Source organism: Scaptodrosophila lebanonensis, unplaced genomic scaffold (genome assembly GCF_003285725.1).
Source record: "Scaptodrosophila lebanonensis strain 11010-0011.00,11010-0021.00 unplaced genomic scaffold, SlebRS2 tig00000053-arrow-pilon, whole genome shotgun sequence".
NCBI classification, from domain to species: Eukaryota; Metazoa; Arthropoda; class Insecta; order Diptera; family Drosophilidae; genus Scaptodrosophila; species Scaptodrosophila lebanonensis.
The window spans coordinates 2,941,911-2,959,887 of NW_022060548.1; the positions used below are offsets into that span (position 1 = coordinate 2,941,911).

General features: G+C 36.4%; 3 protein-coding genes across 3 annotated transcripts in view; 2 read left to right on the top strand and 1 right to left on the bottom strand.

Annotated features, from left to right (window-relative positions):
• The first annotated feature begins 7 nt into the window (after positions 1–7).
• On the top strand, positions 8–1,621 carry LOC115623381. Its single transcript, XM_030517678.1, has 2 exons — positions 8–71; positions 783–1,621. The coding sequence occupies exons 1-2, from the start codon at positions 15–17 to the stop codon at positions 1,491–1,493; spliced, it is 768 nt and encodes a 255-aa protein (XP_030373538.1). The 5' UTR covers positions 8–14; the 3' UTR covers positions 1,494–1,621.
• A 216-nt stretch (positions 1,622–1,837) lies between these two features.
• Positions 1,838–4,997, bottom strand: LOC115623790 (aminopeptidase N-like). The gene is made up of 6 exons (XM_030518332.1): positions 4,540–4,997; positions 4,328–4,483; positions 3,165–4,165; positions 2,722–3,113; positions 2,133–2,641; positions 1,838–2,072 (listed from the first exon to the last, which is right to left on the bottom strand). The coding sequence occupies exons 1-6, from the start codon at positions 4,995–4,997 to the stop codon at positions 1,838–1,840; spliced, it is 2,751 nt and encodes a 916-aa protein (XP_030374192.1).
• A 342-nt stretch (positions 4,998–5,339) lies between these two features.
• LOC115623833 (heparan-sulfate 6-O-sulfotransferase 2) overlaps positions 5,340–17,977 on the top strand; it is a 150,122-nt gene continuing 137,484 nt past the window's right edge. Inside the window, exons 1-2 of the mRNA XM_030518378.1 lie at positions 5,340–5,670; positions 7,860–8,513. Coding sequence (XP_030374238.1) covers positions 8,316–8,513 — 198 coding nt within the window. The 5' untranslated portion in view covers positions 5,340–5,670; positions 7,860–8,315. The remainder of the gene's footprint in view (positions 5,671–7,859; positions 8,514–17,977) is intronic.

Here is a 17,977-nt window from a genome sequence, read left to right on the forward strand (position 1 = left end):
ATATATCATTGACAATGTCGCGTTTGTCCAGTTCCACATATAGTTCAATATGTTTTCTGGTGCTTTCACATGTAAGTGCGTTTGCGTTGTAGTTCAAGGTATCTCATGTTATATAATGAGTTATACAATGAATAAAAAATATTAAAATCAAATAATTAGTGCTCTTACTTCTTTAAAGTCTTTGTTTAGGATTAACTTCATACTCTTCTGATAGATATTCCTTACTACAACTACTTGTAGAAGCATAGTTCGATATACTTGTAGGAATAATGCCTCTTGGAACCCATTGCTAAATGATGAAATGAAATAGTTTTCAAATAGCTTGATTTATATATTAAGAATATGTACATGGTTTCTATTTCTACCTTTTTTATAGGAGTGCATATATTCCTCTCTGAACCACTTGGCAGCCTAAAAAAGGAAATTTCTGTTTAAATATTATACGAAATAGTGTTGTCTCTAATAAAATGGAGTTTTAAATTGAATTGGTTTTCAAAACACAATCAACATTCACTTTTGCTTGGCATAGACCTTGACAAACAGACACTATACATACATATTTGTATATATGCTGATTCTATGTATGGTGTAATAGTATTCCCGACTTTCATGGCATTAGCTGCAATTTCATTAAAGCTGTACACACGAACCGATCACCAGCATTGCATATAGAATGCCTCATTATAAATCATGCACATACCTAGATACGCACATGTTCTCTTTGTCATATTTTTTAAAAATTAATAAGCAATGAATGAACAAAAAACTCTATCATTGAACAGATCGTGTGGTTGTTGTTGCTGGCAATTACAGCAACGGCGAGACCAGCCAGCGCCGCGCCCGCCAATCAACATATCGTGAGCTTTGTCAATCAGACGAATACGATTCCGGTCCACAAGGAGTTCGATTTTGAGCAGAGCGAGGCGGAGGCCACAAATTCTGTGCACGTACAGCAGCTCTTCAGCAGTTTGTTGTCCTTGACAGCACCTCAAACCAACGATGCACTGGACAATAATTTGGATATGGATCTGAGCTTGGACGATGCGCCGATCAGTTCCAAAAATACGCTGAACGATGAGCTCACGCTGGAGATGGCCAGTGAGGGCTCCACGAAGGCACCCGACACTCTGAATCGGGTGAAGCTGAACATTCCCGTTCTGGAACCGGTTAGGCATCTGGTGAATGCGGTCGGCGGTGGTGCCGTCAATGACACGCATGTCCGGAACAATCATCATCGTCTTTTGGGGCACAGTGGTGTCCATCATGCACCACATCATAGTAATGGCAACGAGTCGTCGGCCATTGAAACGGAAGAGGATCGCGAGACGGCAATAGAGAGCACAGGCTTTGATCTGCTCGAAACATTGGGCACTACGGGTACAGTACTTTGGGGCTTCCTACAAAATCTGCGACAACTGTTTGCAGCGAGTGTGGGTGGTGCGAGTACCGCTTCGTCAGGTGGTGGTGGCACCAGTGGTACGGGCTCTCAGTAGAGTACGAACTTGTCTAGTGTTCTGTGATTAATCTCCTTGTAGGGCTCGGATATGTTTTACTAATTTTGAATAAACCCAGCAAATAAATTGTAAAACTAAAATTATAAATATAATTTAAAAATGTTCAACTTGGTGTTATTTTTCCTTTGCTGGAGCAAATAGTGAGAGATTATTATAAAATATGCCAAGTGTGGTGTCTCTAGGTCTTATGCCTACACAGTTGTAGAGGTTCATACAGACAGACATACTTGTATTTGGTGATTACAAGGAAACTGGGTTTTCACATTTATTTAGGAGTTTGAAAAGAACAGCTAATATTCTTAAGAATTGCCTGTTTCCAATCTTCATTCGTAGCATCTGGTGTGGAGATAACGCAAAAACTCGGGCATTAGTTGCTGTCTCCAACGTAAATTCAGCTGCACCTGCTCCTTGGCACGTTGCGCGCTACGCGGAACGCGATTGAACAGATCCCGGTGCTTATTGAAAAAGTCCTGGAGTACCTGATAGTCCCGACTTGTACTCATGTGCTGAGCGATCTGTATAACCAGTCCAGCGAGCTCCCGAATATTCGGCTCAAAGCTATATGAAATTGAAAAGGAATAACCATGCAGGCATACATAAATTCGAAGTATTGCTTACAATTTGCGCAACATTGCAAAGTTGCTAAACAGATAGTCTCTAGCGAATTGGCTGCCGACATCGCTACGTACCACGCCTCCAAAGGCCAGGACTGCATCGTGTTTGCGTATGAGGGACGGTGGCTCGAATATCAACTTCATGTAGCGCTGAAGCAACCATAGCTGGCGAGTGCAACCCAGGCTTTGAAGGATAAGACGCCTCTCGCTGGCCACTGTAGCGCTCAGATAGCGCTGCCACAGAAAGTTCCAGTCGTCGGCATCGCCTTGATGCATGGCCGTGCAATAGATGACGGATCGTAGATTTTTTGGTGTTGGATTCGATTTGTCCGGTGAGTCAGATGTGTACCAACGTTGATAGTAATCCATGGCGACCTGGAGGCAATTTTCCTGAGCCATCCGACAAGCCCATTGGGCAATGAGGGTTTTGTGCGGAACATGCTTTACGCTCTCGTCATCATTTATGCCCTTCAAGTGGCAATAGATGGGCTCCAGCAGGTGTTGCATAAATTTCTACCAAAATATAAACATTTTTCATTCATTTAGGCCTGACTAAGTTATAGACTTACCTGCCTTTGCAGTCAGTCACCCACCTGGAAGACATCGAAATCAGAAGTTTGTCGCATAATGCGATAAATGGCTATCAATTGATCCAAGGCAGCACGCCAGGGCATAAACTCGTTTTCATGTTGCAAATATCTCAACAGTTCCAGAGCCTGTTTATAGTCCATATGACCGCTCCAGGCGAGCGCTAAAGCATCATCTATTAGCTGTGCACGATTCATGACATGTATGCGTCTAAATTCTTTGCTATATAATGATTTTGTAATGAGATCCCAATTGCAGGCATCATAATTAACACGATACGGAGTCGTGAGCTGTAGATTGAAGAGCAGCCATTCATCCTCCTCGGGGAGCTTGTAAAGGCGAAGGGGTACAGCCCGGCCAGCATTGTTACAACGCAGCCAGGCCTTTGGAGTTGTATCTGAAAAGTTGGCAATACTTTGGATTGTATAACTAAGTGGTATAAACCAACAATCGCCAGCTTTCCTTTCGAAGGGCTCAGAAAATGGTTCATGCAGTCTCGCAGGTCCATGAATCACGAAACGTCTTTGGCTGACGTTCGCTGCATTATGGATATAATCCCTTTCCACAGTGACAAGCGGATAGCCAGACTGCAAGGTCCAGGTGTCCATGATGGTGCCAACCGAGAGCTTGGCTGGGATTCTGTGGCATTGATGCGCCGCCTGAGTGAGCGCTTGCCATAAATCCCTCTGATTTGCATTGCCATAAGCATGATGTTGCAAATAGGTCTTGAGACCCCTGCGAAAAGCCTCATCTCCAATAAAATTATGCATCATACGTATAATGACAGAGCCTTTCCGATATGTGATGGGATCGAACAAATTACCAATAGTGCTGGCACTGCCCACAGCCTGCGATATGGGACGCGTGCAATAGAAGGCGTCAGTTGCAAAAATAGCCAGAACATTATCGAGGGATTCCTCCTCATAAGCATGCCATTTCTTGCAGAGCCTCTGCATGCCCAGTGTCGCTACGTAAGTGGCAAAGCCTTCGTTTAACCACAGATCGTTCCACCATTCCATTGTTACCAAATTACCAAACCATTGATGGGCCAATTCATGGGCAATTATATTGGCTACGCGTTGTTTGTCCTCCAGTGATGAGTCTGCACGTGCATAGAACAAAGCAGCCTCACGGAAGGTAATGAGACCCCAGTTCTCCATGGCGCCGGCACTGAAGTCGGGTACCGCCAACAGATCCATTTTTGGTAGTGGATAGGGCATATCAAATATCTCCTCATAGTAGCTGAGCAAGCGAGGAGCAATCTCGGCTGCATAATGGCATTGCTCAAGGGCTTGGGAACGAGCCCAGGTGGTAAATTGTACTGGATGCGAAATTTTGCTGCTCGACGCGGTATACCCTTCAAAATTATTAATGCTGTAGGCCACCAGATAGGTAGACATGGGTACTGTCTGTTGGAATTTGCTCCAATACCAGTTGGGACGACCACAGCTGTAAGGAATTTGAATTTGATTTACTATAGTTGAGGGAATTTAAAAGACCTTAGATAATGACTTTAAAGCGAAAAAGAATTCTAGCCATCTCTTTAAATAAATATATTTAATATATTTTATAATTCAATAAATTAGACAAAACCCACGGCTTACTACTCACATGGGTATCTTCTCTGTTAATGGCATATTGCTAAGCGCGTTAAAATCCGATGGATGACCTAAAATTATATCAAATGTTGCTTTAAAATGGGGCTCATCGAAACAAGGAAAGGCACAGCGTGCATCCGCAGGCTCAAATTGGGTAACAGAAATATAACTATTGAAGGAAAGGCAAGTTACTTTTAAGGACCAAGCCCCAAAGGTCTTACTTGCCTGGTTTCATTCGTTTCCATATCTTTATAAGAACTGACATAGTAGCCAAAAAGATTTCGATTAAGTGGGGCCCAAAACTGCAGCTTTATCACATAGAATGCTGCCTGCAATGGTTTCACGAGATGAATTATATAGTAATCATGTTTCTTATAGCGTTCCACGTTCTTAATCCCAATAAACCCCTTTTTATCCCCACTTCCGCTACAATGTTGCAAACGCGTGTGATTATCAGCAATTTTTAGCATTGAGGAGGCGTGCAAAGTAATATTGGTGGTTTCCTGCAGCACACGCAACTTGATCTGAACATCACCTGTAAAGGATAAACGTCGTGCATCTTCCAAATGCGTGAGTACTCGCAATGTATAGTGTAGAGGTTGCACAGAGTGGGGCAGTCGATAATGGTCGTAGCAAAAAACAGTAATTAGGGCGCTGAATAGCACTATGAATTGAATTCTCATGACAAAATTCTACTTTTCTGATTGAAAACTCACAGCTGTGCGCATTTGAATTGAACTGAAAAGTGCGCGCGCAACAAACGGAATCAGTAGGTCCGGAGCGTGCTGGTTCAATGGTTGCGAATGAGCTAAGACAAGAGAAAGAGCAATAAAAACAAAGCCGCTCACAACATTTCAGTGGATTTTGTGTGTGACAGAGCAACAACTAACAGTGGCATTCTAACTCTCTGCTGTGTGAGAGAGATACCGACAGCTGTCGTCGTCCACACATGTGGAATTTAACTCAGCGCCTTCTATACAATACATTGTTAAAATTGCTCTCGAACCGTGAGGGTCGGCGTTCGCAAAACGGGCGCAAAGTTGCGGCGTGTTTATTAATAAAATTCTAAATTAAATATACGCAAATCGTTAATAAATTAAACAAACTGCATTATAATACATTTTAGCAATTGCGTCGTGTGTTGAAAACCTTTTTAAGCACAGTTTACCTTTCCTATTTGTGTTTTGTTGTCTTACGAGTGGCGCGGCGCTTTGCGACTGGCGAATGTTGTGCACAAAGCAAAAAGCAAGCTAAAATTGCTGGCTAATCTAAAAAATATACAAAAATTTAAATAAATTAAAGTGTCGTGCATCACATATTGTTTATTAACATAAAGTCCAGCTTAGTTAACTCAGAGTAAGTGAATTATGCATCAAATTTACCAAACAATTTCATTAAAACTCGTCCAGTGCGACACATGAACAGCTGTTTTTTACGACTGCGCTGCTTTGCGTCGACAGCAGCATAGCAGCACCAGCGGCAGCGGCGTATTCACAGTTGTTGTTTTTGTTGGCAGTGCGTGTGTTGGTTTGTTTGTTTATAAAATGTTTAAATGGTTAATTCTTTTACATATATCTTCATGGTGGGCATTTTGTTTATTATGTTACGTCAGTGGCTGGCCGTACGCAAATGCGATTTAGCTTTTAGTGTTAGCCTTGTGCGCTTCTGTCGTTGACGTCGACGTCGACAAACGCTGCACGTACAATAATATTAACACTTGTTTGTTGTTATTTAAGCAATTCAATGAACTAACAACGAGAAATGCATTAAATAAAGTGCGTTTTTGTTCTGAAAGTCAAACATATGTTTGTGAATGCCTTTAGCAATAGAGCTGCAGTGCTGCATCTCCAGCAGTGTTGTCGCTTTAGCTTTTTTCCCGTCAGTTACGGATTTCGAAAGTTAGAAACGATTATTGAAAGTTTAACTGACTTTATAACAAAGAAGTAACAAAAACCTGTATCTAGGTGTATGTGTATGTATGTAAGTTGACAGTTTTTACTTATCAGAGTGCTAAAATATCAGTAGCAGATATTGGAAGTATTAGGTGAAATATTTATTTTCATGAAGATAATACATACAAAAGTAGTGGATCTAAATTTGTTTATTGTTCCTGCAAACCAGCGGTATTTCATTAATAAAACGGCTTTATTTCAGACGGCCTGTTCAAATAACTTCATCATACTTTAGTTTAATTTCGAAATATTGTCATTTCAGTTTATCACTAAGGTGCTATGTTTATAACTACCACATTAATTGCATTACTCCATATAACCAAATACAAATACCCCAAATTGAAGTTTCATTAATGTTAGCTATTTGATTAGCTATTATTAGCAAATGGAAGCTATTTTTAGCCTTTAGTTTTTGCTGTCCATTCAGCTATTTGTTGTAATCGAACGTTATTTTTGCACATGTAGGCAAAAATATGAACGAGTAAAGGGAAATGTATGGCTGCGTACTTTAAACAACTAAAGACAGAGGTTTATATTGATATTGCGGAAATTGGAGCAGCCCACAAAGAAACGAGACGACGTCACGCCGTCATCATTACTCTTGCTCTTGTTGTTCTTGTTATTATTTCTGTGGGCATCCACATTGGGCGTCAAACAGACTGCATGTTGGCGACTGTGGCTGCCAGTTTGTCGCTACTGTTTAATGTTTATTTTTTCATGCTTGTTTTTGTTACCAATTTTATGATTTATGTACTTTTATTATCTATGGCCTGTCGCGTAGTTCGTCTTTTGATATCAATTTACAAGCAACATTTGGGACACCTCTGCATTTTGTTTGTTTAACTACACTCACAATATATGTCTAGATTATTGTATACACTTCATTAGTTAATTGAAACTGCCAACAAATTTTGTTTGTTTGCTTTTAATTTCCTTTATAAATTAATACTGCAACGTTATTGCGATGTTTGATTTTCACCACATATTTTATGTCTCTATATTTGCTGATCATAATATATATGGATGTTCTTTCATTCAGTTTTCCAGCTTTACCAACGTATATATGTTTTAAAGTTGTCTGAGCAAATTTGATTCTATTGCTACAATAAGTCGAAAACCCTATTTTTTTGTCCGTCCGTCTGATCACCGTGTACTTTTGAGCTGTAACAGCTAGGGACACTAAATTTTGTTTGTGGAATAGTCCTATCCATACTAAGAACAATTTTATAATAAACCATATATGTATATGGGTAGGGTCATTATTTTGTTTAGCTGCCATTGAACCGATCGGTGGAAAAATCATTTAAAGAGTTAATATGTATGCTGACCATTTAAATCAAAGTGTCAATATATTATTGAATGCTTATCAACTGAGCGCACCCAATTAGAGGTCTTATCAACAAAATTTGTTAAAGCGCTCATTAGGTATATTTATATTTTTTTTCATTTTTAATTATTTATTTATTTATGTACTCTTTTTTCACACTGCTCGCTGTTTGAGTCAAACATGCGTTTGGAAAAACTCTCTTATCTTTGTTTATTTTGTATTCATTGTAAGCAGAAACTGAAGTTTTTCTGTTATTGTTTTTACAGCACAACTTCCTGTGGCGGTACTAATTGCATTTTGAAGAGGCCAACTCAGACGCCAGCTACTGCGGCAACTTTGTGTGGAAGCATATATAAATCGATCGTTCAGATTGGTCGCCGTAATGTACGCGTACGTGTTGAGTCGATGATGTGATTGTGAAGTGGCCGGTGGGCGGCGAAGTGCGGTTCTTTCGTTTTCGTTTTTTTATTTTTATAATTTTTGTGTTTTTATCGGGCAATGACATTGCATCGTGGAGGTGGAAAAACTGACCACATTGATGATGATGAGCTTTGAGGTTCGATTTTAAGTTAAATGTTATTTTTTTGTTCAATCAATTTTCTTACTATCCTAACCATATTACCGCCTTTTAAAACTTGTCCGACTATTTTTGTAAGTAAAACGCGTTAAAAGCTAAACAATTAAAACACATCATAGTTTTTGAATGAAAAATATTAAGCCACATGCTATGGAACATGCCCGTGGATATGCATAAGAACGTATCCGTACAAGTTGACAGTGATTTTGCCTTATTACTACCAAGCGGCGTTTATGAAATTAAAAAAATGGAACCACGCTCCAAAATACGAACAATTATAGTGTTTTGCCTATTTCTAGCCATAGCTGGCATTATCGGATTTGGCTACTTCTGTCAAGATCAGGTAAGCGATCTGTTTTATTTTTTCCCCCTTCAATTATTTGACGTAAATCCATAAATTCCATTGGCAATTTTTTGTTTGGCGCCAATGCAAATGGTCTAGCAGCCCATGAAATCAACCAACAACTGTTAAATTTCATAATTTATATTGCCGTTTGCATTTAATTAAAATAAATTTGTTTATGAGACATAAGCGAGGTTTTCAGAAATTCTTTAGACAAACTCGTTTAGTACTTTTCAGCTATTTCAGTTAATTTATTGGCAATTTGTTAAATTTGTTATTCGTTTTAAATAATAGCAAACATTTCAAGAGGCTTACAAGCTTTAAATCGCGATTTTTAGTTATAACAAACCATACATATCTCTGTAGATATAATTATTTATAACTTTCGAGTATTGCGTGTTTCAATGCCCATCATTCAATTTGTTTACATGCCAAAGTGTTAAAAATTTGTTTACTTAATGCCCAGTTCCGTTCTGTCTGATAAATCTCATCATACAAGTAAATTTGCGAATGTGCAGCATCACAACAAATTGTGATTACTTTTTTGGGATTTCTATTTATACAAATTAAGAAAAGAATTTATAAGAAAGACAAAGCTCTACACAAATATTGTATAATAAATTAACAACTTTTGTTGTCTGCCATCATTTAGTATCAATGCCCATTCATTAACAGAATGAAAGACCACAGAAAGAGTTCACAACAACAATCTTCTACGCATGGTTGTTAATACTTGTATAAACTTGAAATTTACCGATCAAAATACGAAACTGAGCCTTTCTTTGTAAATAAATATAGAAATTTGTTATCGATTCCCTCTTCTCTTCAAATACAATGCATACTTTTCATTCATGTTAACGCTTTTAGGTACAAAGAACTGTTATTCAACAATTAACCATCTGTAATCTATAGAATTTAGTACATGTAGATTACTTATTTGTATATTTATATATATATCGATTTAGTAACCATTATTAAAAACAACAATTACAATTGTGTAGACTACTGTAAGTACTATATTATTAGTTTTAACTCTATAAAATCTATAAATGCATGTGATTATGATGTTAATATTCAATTTTTGGAATGCACATGTATGTGATTTTGGATATGATGTAAACAGGACCCGCCCTTTCTGGTGGACCACATATATCTAATACCGGCATTCGGTTCAAATTTGTACGCAATCGAATGGATAGAAGTTGATTTTTGGTAACACTGTGCTTATGATATGGGTGCAAAACATTGTTAGAATTAGAAAAAAAGGAGAACATAACATCTACACAAAAGCAACTCATGATGAAATTTAATGTTTTCAATTTAATTATTTTATTTCATCGGATTCGCCGCATTCGGCCCGATAAACAATCTCCATATTCCCCACATGTAACTATTTTGCTTTCGGAACATTTTTTTTTACCAATAAACGGCAAGAGCTTAACATCTTGTATCACCACTCTGAAGGACACGTTACACTGAGTCGTATGGTGATTGTTTTGCATTAAATCTGTGTTCTTATTTTTGAGATGCATCATGTAGTATTAATTATAATCATTCCAAGTTGCATTAATTAAAGTATTTGAATTGTAATATAAGAATGATGCAGTCGGCGAACACGCAAGGCTAAATTAAAACATATATGCACGCTGCTCCGATGCACCACCGGCTTTATCTCTCTGCTGACTTCTGCTTCGAACGATTCACGGCTGATGACTTACTACAACTTGGGGGTGACAACTAACTACTTAGTATATTTACGATTCAGTTCTTAGAAAAAACTCATTCTCACTGCTGCTGGTTGTCGCTGCCCTTCCTTCCCATCTTACATGTCCAAGTATTTCTGCTCAATATTGAATGACAAATTTGGAAAGTGCTCGTTTATCAAGTTGATTTAGGAACTATACTCTGGGATTTTGCATAGAGTGTGTAGCAATAAATAATACATAATTCTTTCAAGTCTAATCTCTGTTTTCTGTTTTCTAATTGATAAGTCTTTCCACTATTTATGTTCAAGTTCTCCATATACTTTGCTTGATTTAATGGCCGAAGTGTAAAGTGCAATGGCTCATAAAAAGTGTCATCATTGGGAATGACAGTCGTTTGAATGGCGCCCCCGAGGCACTCCATAAACCAATACAAATGCACAGTCATTAATGAGATTTATGAAAATGGTTTTCTCCGGGTATGTGTGTGTTCATTTATCTCTGGCTCTAGTCAAATCTAATATTAGCATTTAAATGTGTTTTGTTTTAGATCATCAATGCAGCATTTGCTTCATAATTAAATAAGTTTATATTTGGAAAGCTATGATTTCATTTCAATTTGCAAAAATGTTTGCAGCCTAAAAAGAAAAGCAGAAATATCAAAAATACAATTTTGAATATGATTGAATCAAATTGCTACAAAAGCGCTGAAAATATCAATCGGATGAATTAAATAAAATTAAACATGCCGCCGGCATGCGCTGCTCACATTTGTTGGTGCCTGTCAGAAATTTGGTTGGAAAAATCAGGAACATCTAAACATAAAGCCATTTTATATACCCTCGACTTTGTTGCCGACGGCGTAATAAAATCTATGAAACACAAGTGAGGGGGTTGAGTTGGTTTATAAATATAAAAATCTTAAATTGGTTCAAGGTCAAATATAGACGGATTGTTAAAGCGATTCAGGTTTTATTTCTGACTTCGATAGTATATATAATTATTGAAATATTTCCAGCCTATTTATTACTATTAAACTTAATTAAGAAATATTCGGCGAATACACATTTATATATGCTGGGGTTGCTGAATTTGCAGTTAAATAATGAATGTACAGTTAGCCCTCAATAAACAACGAAGCCAGATTTAAATTTCTTTTTGGTTTACCCAATTAATATGGAAATATTGGAAGGGAACAATTTAATAAATAGGCCTAATATAATAAGTAAGCAAAACTATTTAGTTAGGCAAAGACGTGCAACACTTACTAGTTCATAATTAAAATTGTTATTTCTTTAAACTAAATTTTAACGGAAACGTAAACTTCCTATGCTTAGGCATGAGAAAAATCTGTGTAAAAAGTTTGGTGGTTCCACCTTTTACTTTTAATACTAAAATAGGCGTTCAGACCTTCGAACAGAATAATAAGTAGACCAAAAGCTCTTATAGACTTCTTTATTTTTAGAAATGTTATGTAATCAATATGTTTAATGTTTGTGGTTAATTGTACGGAGTTTAGACTGTATAGTTTATTTTTCGGCATTAACAAATTGTTATAGTGCGCAAAGTGACATTAATTGGGCACAGCTGCCAGCTGCGTCGGCGATTGTTACACGCGATCTTAAATGCTCTGAATCTCTCCTTCTCTGGCGAGACATGTTGGCAGACAGAATGACCAGAGACGCAGACTATTAGACCTGAAAGAAGAGCGGGGCGTGCCAGACACGGGCCCTGACAAATGGGCACTCCCAGATGTGTTTCTCTGTGCATGCGTGCTTCAGAAAATGTTGTTTCAAAAATAGCTTAATTAGTGGCGCGTTACGAAAATTGAAAAGTGTAACGAAATAAACGGCAAGTAGTTGGGAAAGTGCGTGGGTGCGAGGCTTGCGTGTCCAATAGGCGACTTAATTTTCATTAGTAATTTATATTTCAGCTCACTTACTCATGTGTGTGCATGCAATTTTGTTTCTGGTAACTTGCCTTATTAGTCGTACAGCCAATAAATTTGGAGTAGCTTTAAACTAATTAGCAGCGATTCTGCAAGTTTGTGCAGGGCTTCCTTAATAAAAGTATGTTGGAATAATTCAAGTTGAATGGAAAAGAAAGATGATCAAGCTAATTTTTAAGAAGTTTGTATTTTTCTATTGTCGGTATTCAAGGGATTCCAGATGGCTCACTATGTGACGCATAAAAAGTAAGAAATATTGAACAGATACATATAGTATATGCAAGTTTTATTAATTGAGAACAAAAGTGCTTCTTAACGAAAATCTGCGTCAATAAATTTGATAGCTCCGCAACGGAAGAATAAACAGATTGGGTCAGATTAGAAATGAGATTTAAATTCCACAAGATAATACATATGTATATAGTTATGATAACCATCGATTTAGTATCAGTTCAGTTCATTTATTCAGTATTCATAAGTAATAGTTTTCCATTTCTTATCGAAATTAATATTCCCCATTGGCTTGTACATAAATGTAGCGCCAACAAAGAAATGTGTTAAACTTATCAGGCAGTAAACAAAATCGAGCACTTTTATCGTATTTTGAATATATTTAACTGAGCTGAACTATGCAGAGCTGACTTTACGATTCCCTGTTTATGGATATATGCAAATGAAAGTAAAAAAAACAGCAAAACAAACAACCAAATGATAAAAACAAAAAAGCAAAAGACAAAAAACGCGCTGAATATTTATATTGTTTTTTTTTCTGAGTAACCAACAACTCATTAATTAAATGCTGTAGTTTTTGTTGTTGATGTTATGAAGTTGAGTGAACGTCGCAACTTTACGTAATAATACCAAAAAACAACAACTATTAATAAATAAACAAACCACAATGCACACGTTTGTTTCATTACGCCAGGTGTGGCTGTATATTGCTCGCTTTGTTGTAGTAGTTGTTGTTGTGAAATCTATTTTCTATGTCAGCACAGTCGACTGCATTTTAGTCTATTTATGCTGATTATTTTGTTGTTATTGTGGCTGTTAAAATAAAATATTTGACACATATTACTTATAAGCATCTGCATACCAAGTTTTGTAGCCCTATTTCCCGGACTTTTCAAGAGTCAGTCGATCAGACATGCAGACATCTATTAAATGCTTCCTACTCTACCAAAATAAATCAAAATATCATAAAGAGTGCTAGACTTACAAAATTTTTAAACCCCTCGAGTCTCAAACTTTTCAAAAATTATTCGTTCAGATATGCAGACATTGAGAGTTAGTTTTTTTTTTTTTTATATTAAACCAATCTTATATTATCGTGGAAAAAATTGGTGTTACATTTAAAAATCACCATAACTAAGCAATTCCCTACGCCAAGTTTTGGGGTCGTAGCCCCCAAAATTGTCAAAATACTGCCGTTCAGACATTCAGACGTTTATGGACTGCTGAGGCAAAGCCGCCTCTTGTTTCGTGTTCCACACACCTGCATGATTTCGATATACCATTTTATGTTTTGGTTAGAGGGTGTAAAAATTATGGCACACCCGTCAATGATTTTGTTTTGTTTTCTGTTTTTACGCAATTTACAACTGTCGGTCGACCCGCCGACCTAATGAAATGTAAAACTATTTACGACTTTTGTTTTGTGTTTTAGTTGCTTATCGTAAAAAGCTGAATGTGTGTTTGATTTTTTGAAATATGCGTGCACTCTCATAATGCAAATGTTTTGTTTTATTTCTGCCTAGCTTTGCCTTCCGTTTCTAATACGTACAAATTTTTATTGCCTGTACATATTTATGTGCCGAACTTTTTTGGTGTTTCATTTCTGTGGGCCAATTGTAACCGTCAGTCTTGACCAGTTCGATTGGAGCCAGAGTTTCCAATATTTATTACGAATTTATTGCTCTATTAAAACTACAAACACTTGTTCGATTCGATATAGCACGCAACTGGGTTTAGAGCTGCGTCATAAAAACAAAAAACAAGGAACAGCAGCTAGCGAGCATGATTTCCGATTCATTTTAGAATGGACATATATTTCATCTCGACATTTTATTAGCTTGGATTTGCTGTTCGGAGCTGATATGTATTTTACGATTCAGTCGTATTGGAATCGCGGGTAGTGTCGTCTTTAATGCTTGTGTTAATGTGACATAATTCTAATCAATTTAATGAGCGTGGGATTAACATGCATACACTATATGTATGTACGTACGTACATATGTTTACTTTTCTTTTTTAGTAGCAGTGCTAGAATAGCTGAATGAGTTATGGGAAAGCGCAATCACCATTAACATGTTTTTAATTTTTTTATTTTTGCTATAAATAGTCTCCACTTTTTGCGATATTTTGTGCTCCCATTCTCTCTCGAAAGCTGAAAAGATTAGCAATTTGTTGACCCACTTTTCAATTGAAAGCTGATTATATGAGTATACGGCCTTTGTAAATTAGAAATCATTTCTTTTCATTTGATTTGAATAACAATGATTTTAATAATTTTATAGCTATTAAAAGATGTTTTGTTCTATGGTTAAGTCTATGCTTATTCTTGCGGTCAAAACAAGGTCGGGTCAATGTAGCTGCAAAGCTGTTGTAAATAACATTCGTTCTATGGGTAGACTTTAATTAAAGCTGCTTAGGTTTTTAAAACACAGAGAACTACGGCTCTTTGCTTCGCTTTGCCATATGATGATCAGAACAATGAGAGGAATTTCTTTAGACCAGTTTCCGACACAAGAAAGGGATGAGAAATAAATTAATAAACTAAAACCCAGATACATATGTATTGTGATACATAAATATGATCTTTGAACACTTCAAGTCGTTTATTTTCATGGAAAAATTGCATGAAAATTATGAAATTGCACGTTTAAGTAAATAAAATATTTACGAACAAACAAAACAATAATAAAGTGTGTTTGTATTGAAGCTCGTAATGCTTCAATTGATCGCATTGCATAACTCGCTGCTACTTCCTGCACACACACTCTATAGTATTATTCCAGACACACCCATTTTCGCATGCTCATACAATTAGCATCAATATCTTCATAATGAAAATAATGGGTAAGCATACTCGTAGTTTGCCAAGCGACGATTCATTTGAAAAGAGCCAACGCCGCGACGACTCAAGACCAGTAGCGCAGAAGAACACAAAAACAAACAAAACCGCAAAAGCCATAAAGTCAACACGAAGAAAACTCCACATACTACTATACAATACATATCAGCAATCTAAAATATGTGCAAAGAATATATGTATGTTAAGAAATGTGCGTCGCAAAAACGGGCAAACAAGTCAGTTGGCGAGTAAGTAGTTATGGGTATTGTAGGGAAGGGGAGTGCAGGTGGTTTGGTGTGGTGCGATGCGGTGCTGTGCGGGGTTATAGAACACAAACCGCACATGTCATATATGTATGTAGTCGAATGCCACAGAGACGCGTGTCAGCGGCACTTTAATGTGGTGGTCGGTCGTCTAAGATAAATGAATTTAAGATTAGCGCCAACCTATCGTACTATACATATGGCCGGCCGGCAATGTCAGAAATACAGCCAGTGGAGTTCAAACGATGATGATGCTTTGAAAAGATCACTGTACATTATTCACGCTCGTTGGCGGCTAATTCGTGTGCAGAAGATCAAAAGCGTATACGCCGAAAGGACACAGCCCCCATTTTTTTTTTTTTTTTTTGCCTCAAAGATAATGCATCATATCGGCAGCACAAATTAGCCAAAAAAAAAAAAAAAAAAAAAAAAAAACACAACGAGTCAACTCATTTATGGCACAGGCTGTCCCCGTTTGAGCTGAACGTTTTTTGATAAAAGTTTTTCGATAGCCCGCAAGCTGGATAGGACGAAACTGGTTTTTCTGTCTGGCAAGTTATAATAATGCCTGTGTGTTTTGAAGTTTTTATTGAATGCCTGGCGCAGGTTTTTGTCGAAAGCGCGGTTAGCTGATGGCTGTCGTTTATGAGCTCAAATGGAGGCAATAATGCTGCGGCAGGTACAGACAATGGTCAGACAATAGCTGTGGGGTGTACGCCTCAAGGGCAGTTTATCATAGAGGGATAACCCAAGGTGAAAGGAGTTTTCAATATACCATTAGGGTAGCATAAATTTAATAAATGAGCACTTAAACAAATGATAGACACAAATTTCTAGAGAACCAATAACACTGAAAAAAATTAATTTGATTGAAAAAAAAACAGTAAATATTTTATTATAATAAAGAATTAATAGAGCTTTCATAGTAAAGCTATGCATGCAAATTATTTGCAGGCAACTTTGACCTATTATGAAAAGTAAATGCCAAACGAGCAAAGAATTCTCAATGGATTTAATTGAAGTTGCATCACTTTCCTGATATACTCGTTTGTAGTTTTGCAATTCCATCAATGATATTCAATTTATCTTCAAGATAAATTTCAAATTTGTTTGAATTTTTTAAATATTCGTTTAATTTATATATATATTTTTAATAGCAATAATAATTCATAATTAATGAAGACGGTAATTATTTCAATAGTTGAATTTAAAATTAGATAAAAACTGCAACTACATATTCCGAAATTATTAAAAATTTATTCAATTTAATGATGCTCCTTTCATTGCAGTTTTCATCCATTTTACATTTGATTTGTTCAAATATTTGTATCATCATTTATGCTATTTGAAAACCGCTTTCCACACATTAGAAAATGTTATCTATAATTTATTAATGTGCAAAAACTGTTTGTTCACAATTATGAACAAATGCCAATTGGCAATTATAAATTCAATTCAAATGTTTTGTGCAAATGTAATTAGTGTTTTGGCATTAGTGTTTCTGACAACGACATCGATTTTAATTGCAATATTTTCGTTGGATGTTGTGTTTGTGCAATGTGTGCATTTAAGCCATGGCTAATTGGGCAAATTTGAGGTCAAAAACATGAAAACATTTCGCCGCATTCGTGTTAATAATATTGGACGCTCCATGCAAGCACAACATGAATAAAGGTTTATAAAAATAGGGACATAAACTGTTCATAGCAGCTTATGTGTGAGTGTAGAGTCCATTGATATGATGTGTGGGCTATTTTTGCATGGCATTGAACATGGCTTAAAGCGATGCAGGAAAACAAAAAAATAGTACACAGTACATATTAGTATAGAATATCATTGATAGAATAGAAGCAGAAAGGAGCGTGATATTTGTGTAGCAGGTGGATGGAAAAATAAATTTATTTGTGGTCTGAGAGCAAGTTTGTTTCTGATGTTTCTGAAGATATTCTCACTATAAACTAATTGGCGACTAGAAATGAACAGAGAAAGTATGAGATATATCATTTTTTGCATATAAAAATTTTTTTTAAATAAAAATTGCGTTCAACCTTAGGGCCATGGAATATTGGAATTGGAATATACAATTTCTTTTTAAATTATAACTATATCATAATAATAATTATATATAAATTAACAAATTATACGCACAAAATTTGGATACTTTAAAAATTTAAGAAAACAGCTTTCTAAAGGTAGTAAAAGTATTTTTTACAATTTTGGGGCATATAGTGTGATGTTCCAACTACTTACGAAAAATGCTCATACATTTTTTTATAAAGCGTATCTATTTGTGCTAGCTCCAAAGTAATACTTTAGATCGAAGCGTACACTCTTTAACAACTAAACAAAATTTGTTTTAAAATAATAGTCTTCTTGTTCGTCAAAGTTCTTTCTCATAACTCTATATAGATCTGTCTGATTTGCCTCATTATTGCTCTGCCTGATAACTATGATAACTTTGAAAGTTCTTTTACGGGCTA